Source organism: Acinonyx jubatus, chromosome A1 (genome assembly GCF_027475565.1).
Source record: "Acinonyx jubatus isolate Ajub_Pintada_27869175 chromosome A1, VMU_Ajub_asm_v1.0, whole genome shotgun sequence".
In the NCBI taxonomy this organism is placed as follows: Eukaryota; Metazoa; Chordata; class Mammalia; order Carnivora; family Felidae; genus Acinonyx; species Acinonyx jubatus.
The window spans coordinates 115,199,904-115,216,684 of NC_069380.1; the positions used below are offsets into that span (position 1 = coordinate 115,199,904).

Genomic DNA, 16,781 nt, shown 5'->3' on the forward strand with positions numbered 1-16,781 from the left:
ATACAGTAAAGAGATTTGCCAGCTTCTGTTCAGGTTCTTCCCTACCCTTTCCTCCTCCATTTGGAAACTGGGGAGAGATCCAGTTCCTCAATAAATTTTGAGCTAAGACTTGGGCCCAAAGCTATACAGGTTCATTATTCTCAGAGTTGTTTTTTGTACATTCTAGTAGTGTTTGTAATATGCAAATAATTGTTCTCTATTTGAATTCTAATTCTAAAATACTATGTGAAAATTTCCCTCAATTTAAAATTTTTAATTAAATTCCCGTTTGTTAATATACAGTGTAATATTAGTTCCAGATATACAATTTAGTGATTGAACACGTCCACACATTACCTGGGGCTCATCACAACAAGTGCACTTTTTAATCCCCATCACCCATTTAACACATCCCCCCACCACCTCCCCTCATCGACCTCCCCTCTGGTAACCATCAGTTTGTTCTCTATAGTTAAGAGTCTGTTTCTCGGTTTGCCTCTCTTTTTTTCCCTATGCTCATTTGTTTTGTTTCTTAAACTCCACATATAAGTGAAATCATATGGTATTCGTGTTTCTGTGACTTAGCATTTACTCTCTAGCTACTAATTCAAAGAGATCCATGCACCCCAGTGTTTACAGCAGCATTATCTGCAGTAGTCAGACTAAAAATTTCCCTGAATTCAAACTGTATTGTGAGTTTTGGTTAACTCATGAGACTAACACCTCAGATCCTAAGAATGTTATGGTACATGTATGGAACTGGAGAGTGTTATGCTAAGTGAAATAAGTCCTACAGAGAAAGACAGTTACCATATGTGTTCACTCTTATGTGGATCCTGAGAAACTTAACAGGAACACATGGGGGAGGGGAAGGAAAAAAAACAAAGAGGTTAGAGAAGGAGGGGGCCAAAACATAAGAGACTCTTAAAAACTGAGAACAAACTGAGGGTTGATGGGGGGGTGGGAGGGCGGGGAGGGTGGGTGATGGGCATTGAGGAGGGCACCTGTTGGGATGAGCACTGGGTGTTGTATGGAAACCAATTTGACAATAAATTTCATATTTAAAAAAAAAAGAATGTTATGGTATAAGAGGCACCTGGCTCACTCAGTCGGAAGAGCATGCAACTCTTGATCTCAGGGCTATCAGTTCGAGCCCCACGTTGTATGTAGAGATTACTTAAATAAATAAATAAAAACTTAAAAAAAAAAAAGAATGTTATAGTGTGAATGTTTTATACCAAGTTACACATCAAAATATGATATAGTATTTTTGTTCTAACAACAATAAAGATTTCTTTATTTACTAGTGAATACTCATGAAAGGAAAATATGACTTACGGAAGCGAATTACTCTGAATTATTATGTATATCTTGTCACAACTTGTTCTGAGTTCTGTGCTCTCAGTGTGATTTTTATCCTTTTGCTAATTTCAGTGGAGCAAGAAGTTCCCATAGACCCTCCTAGTGCAACCACCACCACCACCATTGGAATCTCTGCAACATCTGCAACATTTACAAACGTGTTTGGGAAAAAAAGGGCCAATGTGGTGACGACCCCCAGCACCAATCGGAAAAATAAGAAGAACAAAACGAAGGAGACCCCTCCCACTGCACATTTAATATTACCAGAACAACACATACCCTTGGCACAGCAGAAAGCTGATAAAAATAAAATAAACGGAGAACCCAGAGGTGGTGGTACAGGTGGGAATAGTGACTCCGACAATTTGGACAGCACAGACTGCAACAGTGAGAGTAGCAGCGGCGGTAAAAGCCAAGAGTTCAATTTCACCATGGATGTGAATTCCTCCAGTGATAGGAGATACCCGTCACTTCTTCTCCATTCCCAAGAAGAAAAGACAAGTAATGCCACTTCGAAAACTCAAACACGGTAAATTTTTCTGATTTGTTCACTCTCCATCCACCTTTCCTTTCTCGTGCCTGGCGCAAGAATTTAAAGTACATTTTTTAGCACAAATTACATTACACAACGTAAGGCTACCACATTGCCTGACTGCAATATTCAAACCTGAAATTCACTAATATCCTAATCATGTGCACGTTACGAAGTGAGATTTTTAGAGATGTTTATGATTCAATTTTGAAGCTGAAAAAGTTAGCATACCTTGATTTTATTTTAACTGTGTCATTTTTATTGATTGTAGTCCAACTTTGAGCTTCTGAGTCCATTTAAATACTAAAGTAGATGATGAACTCTTTGTCCTATTTCTGCCTTTCCGAATTGTTGATAATTTGATGTGCCAAATTTTAATTCAAATATTTCAATGTAACTTTGTGTATAAATGAATAGTCTCTTGAGTTTCTATCTTAAAATGTGTTTTATTGGACTTGATAATTCTTTCTTCTCAGACTTGAAAGTGAAACAAATACTAATTCCTTATCAACAAGCTATAAGTCAGTGCCATTGCCATTAAGTTCTCCTAACATAAAGCTGAATCTGACTAGCCCCAAAAGGGGACAGAAAAGAGAAGAAGGGTGGAAAGAAGTTGTACGAAGGTAAGTAGAATTAGTCTTATCTTTTTAACTTTCATAGACCATGTAAGTTCTATCTAATGAGGTAGTTACCCAGTTAATTAGTGAATCATTTGAATGTGGTTATTATTTGTGCCACACTAAATCCAGAGTAGGCTAAAGTAAAATGAGAAGCCATATGTAAATTTTGCATATATATTTTATATGACACAAAAAAATGTTGGCTTTACAATAACAAAAAATGTTTTATTAAAACATAACATCTACAGATGTTTCCAGATATACCATACAAAATGGTCACAAGCTTCTTACAGGGAAGATTCTACGTTTGACAGGAAAATCACAATGTTATTAGTGAGGACTACAAGGTTTGTTTAATTATCCCATTTTGGTTCAAACAATCAAATTTATCGGTATACAGTGTTTAAAAAAAGTTAGACTTCACTAGAGAACCACATATCCTAAAGAACTGGCTAGCTGCTATTAACTAGTGCAGTTGCTATCCCGATAAGGGGGAAAAAGAGCCCATAAAATTAAAATAAAACTACCTTCACCCTCAAAAAAGAAAGAAAGAAAAGAAGAAAGAAAAGCACAGTAAAACCTTGGTTTGAGAGCATAATTCATCCCAGAAACATGCTTGTCATCTAAAGCCTGTGTATATCAAAGCGAATTTCAAGAACCATTGGCTCAGTTGTGATCATGTGATATTTGGTATCACATACTACTCATATTGCAGGACATGGCTTGTTTATCAAGTTAAAATTTATTAGAAATCTTCGCTCATCTAGGGGCGCCTGCATGACTCAGTTGGTTGAGCGTCTGACTTCAGCTCAGGTCATGATCTCACAGCTCATGAGTTTGAGCCCCTCATCGGGCTCTGTGCTCACAGCTCAGAGCCTGGAGCCTGCTTCAGATTCTGTGTCTCCCTCTCTATCTGCCCCTAACCCACTCCCACTTGCATTCTGTCTCTGTCTCTCTCAAAAATAAATAAACATTAAAAAAGAAAGAAAGAGAGAAAGGAAAGAAAGAAATGTTTGCTCATCTTGTAGAACACCTGCAGAACAAGTTACTCACAATCCAAGGTTTTACTGCACCTTCAGTCACAGTGTTTATATTTAAGCTAGGATGGGAGAAATGAATAAAAGCAGACAGGCCACAGCTTTCAAATGTTTTATACAATCCAGATGATAGTTTTAGCCTCTATTCATACTTTGCAACAGGGAATCAGGACAAGATACAGAAATGCTAATGTATATCAAATCATATTAAGTCACCAAAGGACTGAAATGTCTGGGCTTTTATTCTGTATTGCTTTTGAAGTTTGTGTCTATTAAATGCAAACAGAAAGAAGTCTTGGCAAAATAGGAGAAGTGATACCTGATGATCAGATCGATTTAAATGTTACAGCGTGTAGCCTAGTCTATGCTCTAGCTTTCAAAATACCCAAATATATTCTTCCCAGCATTAAGATAATAAATTTTGAGCATGAAGAGTATTTTAAGGGCTGCCTCTGATACTCTTCTAGATGGAATAATTCAAGTTTGAAAGTCCCTCCTTGAAAAGGGGAATCCTGGGGTCCAGCACTGAGCACTTGAAAATAATGGGTGTCGCTCTCATCTGGTTCTGCTTTACTTAAAAAGTGCTTCTGCCAGCAAACACTGGGTTTCTTTGATAGTCCTTAGGGACAGCCAGGCCAGGCCATCTTATTAGATCCCAAGATCAGCCTCTGGTCATCTCTCGGCTCTGCTCAGCTCACATGTAAGTGGAAGTCAAGTCCCAGGCTCCACTTGTGGGTTGCTTTTTATGTAGTTCAAACCTGAACTGCATTTATACTTGTTATTGCTAAGTATAAATTACTGATATTGATAAGCTGGTCTCTCTTACTTGGTATGAAGTTTAATAGTATGTTATGCATTGTTTTCGTTTAGAAAAAGTCAGTCCATATGGTCATTGCCGTTTAGTTGATGTGTGATGTTTTCAGCAGATTGGAATGCTTAGATCATGAGTTATTTAAAATATAATTTTGTTTTAAATGACAAAGTAATATTTACTTTCACTAAGTTAAATTCAATATGAGAGGGAGTCAGTTTCTAAAACGAAAATTTATAGTAATTTCCCCTTTAAGGTTTGAGACATATTATTCTACATGAACATACTAGCTGAGACATCTTTTTAAGTAAAGACGTTTGTTTTCATAAGCTCATGTTTTGTTTCATAAGCTCATAAGTCTTCATTTTATAGGTCAAAGAAATTGTCTGTTCCAGCTTCCGTGGTTTCCAGGATAATGGGAAGAGGAGGATGCAACATCACTGCAATACAAGATGTTACTGGAGCCCATATTGATGTGGATAAACAAAAAGATAAGAATGGCGAGAGAATGATCACAATAAGGTAATTGTGGAAAATGTATATTAGTAGTTCTGTATGGAAATTAAATGTTTTTAGAAGCATACTTGTGTTACGCATGGCACAATCAAGAATTTTAAGGTTAAAATTACCTCTGTTTTTATCTCTTTGATCCTGTGTTTATGTTTTGTTGGTTTTCTCCCCAGGGGTGGTACGGAATCAACAAGGTATGCGGTTCAGCTTATCAATGCACTTATTCAAGATCCTGCTAAGGAACTGGAAGACTTGATTCCTAAAAATCATATCAGAACACCTGCCAGCACCAAGTCCATCCATGCAAACTTCTCATCTGGAGTAGGCACCACATCAGCTTCCAGTAAAAACACATTTCCTTTGGGTGCTCCAGCTCTTGTTACGTCACAGGCGACAACATTATCTACTTTCCAGCCCACTAATAAACTTAACAAGAACGTTCCAACAAACGTACGTTCTTCTTTCCCAGTTTCTCTACCCTTGGCTTATCCCCACCCTCATTTTGCCCTGCTGGCTGCTCAGACTATGCAACAGATTCGGCATCCTCGCTTACCCATGGCCCAATTTGGAGGAACCTTTTCACCCTCTCCCAACACTTGGGGACCATTCCCAGTGAGACCTGTGAATCCTGGCAACACAAACAGCTCTCCAAAGCATAATAATTCAGGCCGTCTACCGAACCAGAACGGGACTGTCTTACCCTCAGAGTCTGCGGGGCTAGCTACTGCCAGTTGTCCTATCACTGTCTCTTCCGTAGTTGCTGCCAGCCAGCAGCTGTGTGTGACTAATACCCGGACTCCTTCATCGGTCAGAAAGCAGTTGTTTGCCTGTGTGCCTAAAACGAGCCCTCCAGCAACAGTGATCTCTTCTGTGACGAGCACTTGTAGTTCCCTGCCTTCTGTTTCCTCTGCACCTATCCCCAGCGGACAGGTTCCCACCACCTTTCTGCCTGCAAGTACTCCTCAAACACAGCTTTCTTCACAAAAGATGGAGTCTTTCCCTGCCATGCCACCCCCCAAAGAGAAAGCGTCCACACAGGAGCAGCCCATGGCCAACCTGTGCACCCCATCTTCAACTGCAAATAGTTGCAGTAGCTCTGCCAGCAACACCCCAGGAGCTCCAGAAACTCACCCATCCAGTAGCCCCGCTCCTCCCTCCACTAACACACAGGAGGAGGCACAGCCACCCAGTGGATCTGACTTAAGTCCTATGTCCATGCCTTTCGCATCCAACTCAGAACCTGCTCCATTGACTTTGGCATCACCCAGATTGGTTGCTGCTGATAATCAGGACACCAATAACTTACCTCAGTTAGCTGTACCAGCACCTCGAGTTTCTCATCGAATGCAGCCCAGAGGTTCTTTTTACTCAGTGGTACCAAATGCAACTATACACCAGGATCCCCAGTCTATTTTTGTTACAAATCCAGTTCCTTTGACACCACCTCAAGGCCCACCGGCTGCAGTGCAGCTTTCTTCAGCCATGAACATTATGAATGGCTCTCAGATGCACATTAACCCAGCAAATAAATCTTTGCCACCTACATTCGGCCCGGCCACACTTTTCAATCATTTCAGTAGTCTTTTTGATAGCAGTCAGGTGCCTGCTAACCAGGGTTGGGGAGATGGTCCGCTGTCCTCACGAGTTGCTGCAGATGCCTCTTTCACTGTTCAGTCAGCATTCCTGGGTAACTCTGTACTTGGACACTTGGAAAACGTGCACCCTGACAACTCCAAGGCACCTGGCTTCAGACCACCTTCCCAGCGAGTTTCTACTAGTCCAGTTGGTAAGTTATTATAACTATTACTGCAGTTCAGTATGGGGCTCTTAAGTGTAATTGAATCCTTCAAGATAATAAAGCACTTATTTTGTACATCGTATCACATGATCTTAAAGAAATGAGTCTGTGTCAGGGCGCCTGGGTGGCTCATTTGGTTAAGCCTCCGACTTCCGCTCGGGTTGTGATCTCCCAGTTTGTGAGTTTGAGCCCTGTGTTGGGCTTTGTGCTGATAGCATGGAGCCTGGAGCCTCCTTCCAGTTCTGTGTCTCTTCTCTCTCTGCCCCTGTGCCTCCCCTTCTCACGCTGTCTCTTTCTTTCTCTCCCTCTCTCTCTCTCTCTCTCTCTCTCTCAAAAATAAACATTTAAAAAATTAAAAAAGAAAGAAAGAAAAAAGACTATGTCATAAATACTAAAGACCCTTTAATGATTGCTGTTTGAGGGGGCAGCAATATAGCTGTAGATAATCACTCACATACAATGAGCTGCCTTATATGGTCTATCTGATGTTTCTGTCCCTCATAGCAAGGAGGTTATACCTTGTGTCAGTCCGTTTTCTAAGAATTGGTATAATGATATTAATAAAAAGGGACTCAGGATACTTCAAGGATTTCAAATTTATAGATGTTTTTAAAATCATCATGAATGTTTGCATTTCTCAGATTTAAAAAGTTTGTGTTACAGAAGCGTTTAGGTACCAGTCCATAACCTACATTATTCTTTGAAATATTCTACAATATTTCAGTCTTGGGTGCTCAGGCTCAATGTTAATATTATTATTAGAGATCCAGTCATTTGTGGGCTCTTAATGTAAAAAGACCAACTTAGATTCAGCTCTTTGGTTTTTTGAAATTACAAATTAGCTGCTGAGGCGTTATAAGAAAGATATAGATATGAGTCTAGTATTGACTTGGATATATTTAGAAAACCAGTCTTTTTTCCAGAGTCAAAGAGCCAAATTTGAGTCTAATGTGCACTATTCTGAAAAACAAATTAGAAATTGCAACTGACATAGAATGGTGTAAGAGGCTCTGTTGCCTCGTAGCATTTTCCTTCCAGTGAGAAAACCGTCTTTCATAACCCAGCCTTCCTTTTTGTTTATTACAAACTGACCTATGGTGTTTAAATCTGGAAGTTTATGGATATGGTGTGACCTTAATTTTCATTTCAGGTATGCTTTTATTTACTTGTCTTTTCAGGAAAACAGCTGTTATATCATCCTTCCTTCTTTCCTTCCTTCCTTCCCTTCCTCCCCCTTTCCTTCCCTCCCTCCCTCCCTCCCTCTCTTCCTTCCTTCCTTTCTCTTTCTTTCTTTCTTTCTTTCTTTCCTTTCTTTCCTTTCTTTCCTTTCTTTCCTTTCTTTCCTTTCTTTCCTTTCTTTTCTTTCTCGGGCTCAAACCCACGAACCGTGGGATCATGACCTGAGCTGAATCCGGACGCTTAACTGACTGAACCACCCAAGTGCCCCTATATCATCTTTCAAGTAAATATATAAGCCTACATAAGATCAACTGTGGTCCAAATGTTCTCTAGGATTTTTTTTCTTAATTTTTTATTTTTTTCTATAAATAGATATTTGTTTTCACTTTTTGTTTGGAGGAAACTAAAAGATTTTCAAAGGCCACACATAGGGTGAAAGAACTCATTGCCAGTGCTCAGGCAATCAGTGTAGACAGCATTTATCTTTGACTTGACTGGCACTGACATGTGAATTCTGAATGCCTTAGCCAGTTTGACTTCAGAACTCTCATATTCTCATGTTTGAGCTCTTTGCATTCCACATGCTGCCTCCCAGAAGATGTACAGATTATGAAATTCTAGAAAAAAGAAAAAAATCAAGGATATCTGCTATCCAGTTTGGTAGAAAACAAGGTTTGGGAACCTTAATTATTTAGATCTAAAACATCAAAATTATTTATTGCTAATAAAAAAATAATCATTTTTTTAGAAAGCAAGCATTAATCCTGGACCTTCCCTCTGGGGTCCAGGATTGGTAAGCCTGGCTATATATATGTACATATACATATACATATATTATGTATTTACTTTTTTTTATTTATTTCTGAGAGACTGAGAGAGAGCATGAGCAGGGAGGGGCAGAGAGAGGGAGACACAGAATCCAAAGCAGGCTCCAGGCTCAGAGCTGTCAGCACAGAGCCGAGTGCAGGGCTGGAACCCACGAACTGTGAGATCATGACCTGAGCAGAAGTCGGACGCTTAACCGACTGAACCACCCAGGCGCCCCAGCTTGGCCTTATATCTTAACTGCCTGTATGGCTTCTTTTGTTTCTCTTCTTTCATGGATATAGTTTACTCTCCTGGTTGTTTCACAGGTAAGAAATAGTAATACTGAAGAAAATAGAGAAGGATGTGGAGAAATTGGAAACCTCAAATATTGCCAGTGGAAATTCAAAGTAACATAGCAACTTGAAAAAAACAGTTTTTGACAATTCCTCATAAAGTTACACAAGGGTACCATACGATCCAGTAATTCCACTCTTAGATCTCCCCAACAGAAAACCTATATCTACACAAAAAAACTGGTACACAAATGTTCATAGCAGCATAATAACCCAAAAGTGGAAATTGCCCACAGTCCATCAACTGATAAATATGAAACAAAATGTAGTGTATTGATATAATGGGATTATTAGTCAGCAGTAAAGAGAAATGAAGTACTGATGGATGCTACAGCATTGATGAACATTGAATACCTGATGCTGAGTGAAAGAAAGGCAGTCACAAAAAGATCACATACTGTATAATTCTATTTATATGAAATTTCCAGAATAGGTAAATCTGTGGTTGCTTAGAGGTGGGGATATGGAGTAAAGGACGATGGGGAGTTACAGGTAATGGGTGCAGAGTTTCTTTTAGGGAAGACAAAACTGTTCTAAAATTGATTGCGGTGATGGTTGTACAACTCTGTGAATCTGCTAAAAGCCTTTGAACCATATACTTTAAATGGATGAAGAACTGCTTGAGAGAAGTTTGACAGTTTTTCATGTTGATTTTAACTATTTTTTCCTGAAATGAGTACGTATAATCCTTTTGCACACACCTGTTCCCTTTCCCCGATGCATTCTCTAGAAACAGCAGTGGCATTTGAGAAGACTGCTGAATTCAGATTTACACAAACTAGATAGAAACTTTGATATAGTTTGCAACTGTTGATTTTTTGTATCAGATGGAATACTTATCTTTAATAGTATGCTTTTCCTCATTAGGAAGGAAACATTGGTAGATTGTGTTATTCATCTTCCATAGGAGACAACTGTATTTATGTAGATGAACAGCTATACTTTTAGATTTTCGACAAAAGGAAAAGCAGAAGTTACTGATGGGCACCACTTAGTCACAGCATGCTCTCGTTGCATGTCCCCTCTAGTGAAAGCTTTGAGATTTATCCAGAACATTATTCCAGGTGATTGCTTTTTTTTTTTTTTTTAATGTTTATTTATTTTGAGAGAGTGAATGAGCAGGGGAGGGGCAGAGAGGGAGGGAGAGAGAAAATCCCAAGCAGGCTCTGCGCTGACAGCGCAGAGTCCAACACAAGGGCTCAATCTCACAACTTTGAGATCATGACTTGAGCAGAAATCAAGAGCCCAACACTTAACCAACTGAGACACCCAGGAGCCCCCAGGTGATTGCCATTCTTTTTTTTTTTTTTTTTTCCAATGTTTATTTATTTATTTTGAGAGAGAGCGCTCAAGCAGGGGAGAGGCAGAGAGAGAGGGAAAGAGAATCCCCAGAGGGTTCGCTCTCGCTCTCTCTCTCTCTCTCTGTGCCTCCTCCCCACCCCCTGCTGCTCCTGTGCACTCTCAAAACAACAACAAAAACATTGCACTCTTCTATATTTAGTGCTGTTTAGTGATATTCTTCTGGACTGCAAGAAAAAAATGGGTTTGGGCCATAATACAGTGTCACATAAATGGATTATTTTGCTGTGATCTACAAAAGTAAACTGTATGCTTTCTTCTTTTTTAAAAAGGAATTAAATAAAGTTAGGGCTTTCCATGTTAAAGCCTTGGCTGATTTGATGTCTGGACCTGTTTTATTTCAGGCTTACCATCCATTGACCCATCCGGCAGCTCCCCATCTTCCTCTTCTGCTCCCCTGACGAGTTTTTCCGGCATACCAGGAACTCGGGTTTTCCTGCAAGGGCCTGCTCCTGTTGGGACTCCAAGTTTCAACAGACAACATTTTTCTCCCCATCCTTGGACAAGCGCCTCAAACTCATGTAGGAATCCTGGAGAAACTCTTCCCAAAGAGTCTTGAATAAGTTATTAACCATTTGTCTCAGGGAACTCTGCATAGTAACTTCAGTAAACTAAAGTTTAGTAAACTAAAGTCAATGGTATGATGGTATGCAGATACCAAAGGTTTGTACTGCAGTCATGTCAAAAATTATCAGTCATTTGTGGGATAAAAACTTGAGAAGAGTCAAGAATCAAGAGAAGAAGTACTACAAGTAGTTTTATAAAAGGAAGGACCCTTTGAGGATAGTATTGCAAAATAATTTCTTAAGTCTGCAAAGAAGTCAATTCATGTATCTATTCAGTTTGGTATGATTTCTTAGTTTATTTTTATATTTTAGAAACCATATGATAGTGCCATTTATAAAGGACAGTATTCCTTTATTCTTAGTTATTGCAACATTCAGAACAGATGAAGTTCTAACGGTACTTGAACAGGATTCAATTTTTTAATGAGCATCATGACATAGTCAATGAGTATTGGCCGTTTTGACAAGGAAAATTACCACCATGACCTGAGAATCCCAGTAAGAAACCAAGTCATGAATTGAATCCAAGACATTTGCTAACATTAACCTTTCTTCCTTATGGAGAAGAAAGGGTTGTGGAAAGACACAAAAGAAAACAGCCAAGTATAGAGGGCCACCAGCTTTTTTCCAGACAATATGCTAGTTACTATACAAACATTGCCACATTTGAGTTAGTTTAAAATTATGTTTTACATAATTGTACAATATATGTTTTGAGAAGATTATTTAGAACTACAATAAGAATTACTCCTATTCCTATTCTAGGCCTTCCTTCTAGCTTTTTCATCAATCTGGAAAAAAAATTTTAGACTATTTGTTTATACTCATTATACACAGAAGTAACAAAATATTCATACAACTTACATATTTTCATTTGAATGATCTTATAAAATGAAATTTTTCTTTACAGAACCGTGTTGTGATCTTTCCAACAAGGTTTCTCATATTCTTATAATTAGTTTTTAATGTAATAAAACAATAGAGAAATATTTTGCCACCAGGTGACTCTCCTATTCCATCTGTTTCTTCGGGATCATCTTCACCTCTTTCAGCCACCTCTGCCCCACCTACATTGGGCCAACCAAAAGGAGGCAGTGCCAGTCAAGATCGAAAGATACCTCCCCCCATTGGAACAGAGAGACTAGCCCGGATTCGGCAAGGAGGGTCTGTCGCACAAGCCCCTGTGGGGACCAGTTTTGTCGCTCCTGTTGGACACAGTGGAATCTGGTCATTTGGTGTCAACGCTATGTCAGGTATAGTTACCTTTCCCTCTGTCTGGAGGGATAGCTCAAGTAAGTTGTGGGATTTTGCCCTGATAACTTAGTTCCTTAAAACAAAACAGCTTAGTTCCTACACTTAATGATCAGTAGGGGTGTATATACCTTTGAAGAATTCAGTTTCAGAGTTTGGAATGTTAGTTTCCTTTATACATAATAATATAATATGTATAATAATAATAAGTATAGATTAGACATAAAAGATTCAATGCATATTTCCTTTCCCTCTTAAGCTTTCCAATATAGAATGGGATAATCATTTGAGTTCTTCTAGAGAGCATTTACTCTTTTGAAGGACTAGGTAGAGTATTTGGGGTATTCAAAGGACTTCACCCAGTTTTCCAGGAACTGGTTTTTTTGGCTTGCAAAGATTGTCATGAACATGCACTGAGCTTCTCATAGGAATGAGTTCGATAAAATTTAGTATGAAAAAAAGATTAAGTAGTAATATTTTGTCATTTTACCCAAATAAATATCAAACCCTGTCCTCAATTCTTCTTTTCAGAAGGCTTATCAGGTTGGTCACAGTCTGTGATAGGAAACCATCCAATGCATCAACAGTTGTCAGACCCAAGCACATTCTCCCAGCATCAACCAATGGAGAGAGATGATTCTGGAATGGTAGCCCCCTCTAACATTTTTCATCAGCCTATGGCAAGCAGTTTTCTGGATTTTTCTAAAGTGAGTCAACAAACATCATTGTAACGTGTTTAATACTTTGCCAGCCAATGTTAAGGAATACTTTATACTGAAATAATTCTCCCTTTGGGTGTAATGAGTTTGTTTCCATGACTTAGCCAGATCTTTTGCCCAATTTCAAAAGTAAGTTATGTTGGCTACAGTAGTTTGTCCTCAAACTATGCTGAGGATGCTTCCCTCCTCTCAAAAAACCTGAGACATTTAGACTTCTCAGCTTTGGGTTTTGCTGCCACAGCTTTGAGAGAGGCCTCTGCCCCTCTACAAAGTTGGCTGTGAGCTCCCCAATGCCCTGTTGTCTGCTATCAGAACTTTCTGACTGCCCTAAAGCCAGACTGTGGCTGTAGGCAACCAAGTAGGGTTTCCCTCTTCTTCTTAGCACAAGCTCATTGGTGAAACTAAAATACGGAAAAGTTGAGGGTATTATCTGTGTTCATCAAAGTTGGGAAATTTCCTGATGATTTGCTATTGGATTTCATTGGTTGGGTTTTTTTCTTATTGTTGAAAAGTGTTGCTATTTCAGGTTATCACTTTTGATTTCTCAATACCGTATGATGCTGTATTTAAAGGATCCTCTGTAGTTCTGTGGAGGAAGGGAAATTAGAAAGAACTAAGCTGGTATTATGGAATCATCCTTTATAATCACTTCAGGATTAAACCTTTCTTTCTGCTATCATAGGGTCTGCCAATTTCCATGTATGGAGGCACCATAATACCCTCTCATCCTCAGCTTGCTGATGTTCCCGGAGGACCCTTGTTTAATGGACTTCACAACCCAGATCCTGCTTGGAACCCTATGATAAAAGTTATTCAAAATTCAACTGAATGCACTGATGCCCAGCAGGTAAAATGGACTTAAAGCTCTTTTATTTTGACATGTCATTCTTTTAATTCTTTGGGTATTACAAATTCTAAATATCAAAATGACATCCAACCACCTTCATCTGAATTAAGATTTTTGATATCTATATGATGCTACTAAACATTTTATCTCATGTATGTGTATTCTTCCTAGGCACAAACAGTGAATTGCCATTGCATTTATATATTCATTTTGTAAATGTCTAAAGATTCCTAATTAGAAATTCCAATTTTTCCTCCCCCTTTTCAGATTTGGCCTGGCACGTGGGCTCCTCATATTGGAAACATGCATCTCAAATATGTCAACTAAGTTAGAAGGTCTTACTCTTTAGCCTTGTTTGAGAAACCTATGACCTTGGAAGAACCCTGGGGATTTTTTTTTTTTTTTTAATGTGCCTAACTAAGAAATTCTCTCTGAGGCTTAGCAATGGAAATTTGATTGCCCATTGTATAAGAACAAAGTGATTTCCTATCCACCTGATTATGTTCTCTGGTTAGTTTAGCCATTTTGAACTTAGTGCTTTGGCTAAACATACTGAATGCTACTTGTATGCAGAAGAGAATTAGATGATTACATGTTTCAACCTTTTAGGGTGGTAAATACATGTACAATTGTTTACATACTTAAAAGGAAAAAGTTGAGTAAATTTCTTGTCATATAGTGGCTCTACTTAATGTAGCCTGTATTAATGTGAAATATTTACCAGAATATTCAATAAAAAGATGAACAGTGTTTAGAAGTGGGGTGTGATCCTTTCAGTGGTCATGCAGGTATTACCCAATCCACAATCCTATTGAACCAAGTTGTTAATACTCTACTTCTAACAGGCATCTCACATTTTATGCTTGGAGATCATTTTTAGACTGCCTTGAAAAAGCATTTTGAGGATTAGTTACCTACCTATTCTGTGTTAAACATTCCTTGTTTTCTCGTTCTCTTCCCTATCATTTTGTAAGTGGGAAAGTTTTAAGCCCTTGCAGTGTGTCTTACCTGACTTTAGCAGATAGGCCTTTGCGAAGTTTAGCTCTTTATGGATCACAAGTGTCAATAAGAACAATAGGATTGCAATCAGGTGACACTGAACAAACGTAGGGACACCCAAATCATCAACTTCAGGTTCCTTTTGTGCTTGCTGATTTTTATCTAAAGATTATTTTGTTATAGTGTTTTATGTTTTATTTGGGTTGGGACATAGGAGTGGGTGGGAATACCTCCTGTAATGCTGTTATATTGTTGAATCAGCAGAGTAATGTTTATAAATATGTAACTAATTCTGGACTTAGTTCCACAGCCCCAAGTATGAAGAGCCAATATGTTTAACAAGCTAAACACAGGAACACTAGAATGGATTGCTTTGGCCAAACTATAGGCTATGCCAAGAATCTGATGCAATAGAGAAGGAAAAACAAGCCTCTGAAAAGAACAGTCATCAACTTATTCATGTTTTAATATAGTAGAGTGTCCTGGTCTTATGGATAGGCAATCCAGAAAACAAAACAAAACAAAAAAACGTAAGGCCAATAGAGAAGTCAAAACATGTGTCAAGGCAAAGAAGAATATGTAAAAAATTAAATTAAAATAACTAGCAGCAGAACCATACAAGCAGCACTTTTCAACTTTCATACCAACAGGAGTTCTTAATCTTACCTCCCTGGCTCCTAAAGCCACCACTAAATGAGACACACCAAGTTCTGTGTTAGACATACCTGATTCTTTCGTTTTCTATATCATCTTACATATGAGTCTTTAAGCTCATTTCTTATTTTCTATTTTGAATGGATTTGAAAAGTATCACACATGTTGAAGTTACTGCTTTTTTAGTGCTTGATAACCAAATCAAGTATTTTCAAGAGATGCCTTTACCTTGAGGGTGACAAAATACCCCTTGGGTCACCTGTACACCTTGCTATTTGTGTTTACCACTAACAACAACAACAAAAATCACCTAATAGTAAAATGAATGAAACTACTCTTGGTGAAACATATACTAGTGACAGATAATATTAAGTAAATTATTCAGTGGGACAAGAATGTTTTTCCTATCTTAACAATCTACAATACCTTTGAATTATCTGGGAGAGCCCTTAACCCTGTCTTCTGCACCTTGAGTATAACAGGATAAGAAATTTTATCTCAGGTCAGGAACTATAATCCATGAGTAGAGGGGACAATTATGAGAAACCCCTAGGAGGATTAGGAAGAAACAGGAGCTGTGCAGTTGGTAGTAGTTACTCAGGATACCCTCCTCCCTGCCCTCCTACCAGCACTGCGTTCTTTTCTATTTGGATCCCTCCTCCCCAACCCATTTTGCCTGCTATAATCTCTTCTTCCTCTGTCTTGCCTCTTCCTGGCATTACTTTACTGCTATTTTACCAACCTGAACCTTGGATTAAACCTAGCTCAGGTAAGAATTTAATTACTTTCAAAATATACAAGGGATTTGGGGGGAGGCAGCATGGGTGCAGTGGAATAAGAGAGGCCTAAATTCTGTTTTCATTTCTGCTGCTTGAAGCTCTATGACCTTAGGCAAGTCCTTTTTCATTTCTGGGCTTCACTTTTCTCATCTAAAAATAAAATTGAACGTAAATGAACTCAAAAGTGTCTCTCGGTGCTAACACTTCTTTTTCTTGTGAAATGGATATATGGTATGGGAATACTGGAAATGACTAGAATGTTTACATTACTGAGGTTTGAGAGCCACTACCACTGGTTCTCACATGGAATCAGAAGCCTGCTATTGTGGGGAACAGTACTGATTTTGAGATTTTAACAGAGGCAGAAGAAAACCTTGCACATTCATAGTGAGACTTCAAATCATTAAGAAATGTCCTGCTGAGGCATAGATCAAACCTCATCAGAATGAGAATAACAGCTCTTTCAAGGAATAAAACTATATATCATCAAGGTTTCTGGACCCACTTATTGCAAGTAGTATTTAATGTAATAAAATTCGACCACCAATAAAATCATTGATGTTTTAAGACCCTTTAAACCTATTGTGGCTACAGTGTGCTGACTTGCCCTTTTATAGGC

At 38.6% G+C, this 16,781-nt stretch overlaps 1 protein-coding gene across 4 annotated transcripts in view; it reads left to right on the forward strand.

Moving 5' to 3' along the window:
* The window catches only part of ANKHD1 (ankyrin repeat and KH domain containing 1), a 131,134-nt gene extending 116,654 nt beyond the window's left edge, over nucleotides 1-14,480 (forward strand). For 2 of the 4 annotated variants that reach the window (XM_027076536.2, XM_027076538.2), the window contains 9 exons: nucleotides 1,414-1,870; nucleotides 2,350-2,496; nucleotides 4,714-4,863; nucleotides 5,025-6,637; nucleotides 10,692-10,868; nucleotides 11,915-12,166; nucleotides 12,696-12,871; nucleotides 13,566-13,730; nucleotides 13,998-14,480. In XM_027076536.2, the coding sequence (XP_026932337.1) occupies nucleotides 1,414-1,870; nucleotides 2,350-2,496; nucleotides 4,714-4,863; nucleotides 5,025-6,637; nucleotides 10,692-10,868; nucleotides 11,915-12,166; nucleotides 12,696-12,871; nucleotides 13,566-13,730; nucleotides 13,998-14,057 (3,197 nt within the window). In that variant the 3' untranslated portion in view covers nucleotides 14,058-14,480. The remainder of the gene's footprint in view (nucleotides 1-1,413; nucleotides 1,871-2,349; nucleotides 2,497-4,713; nucleotides 4,864-5,024; nucleotides 6,638-10,691; nucleotides 10,869-11,914; nucleotides 12,167-12,695; nucleotides 12,872-13,565; nucleotides 13,731-13,997) is intronic. The other 2 variants (XM_053221918.1, XM_027076537.2) reach the window with 2 other exon arrangements.
* The last annotated feature ends 2,301 nt before the right edge of the window (nucleotides 14,481-16,781 follow it).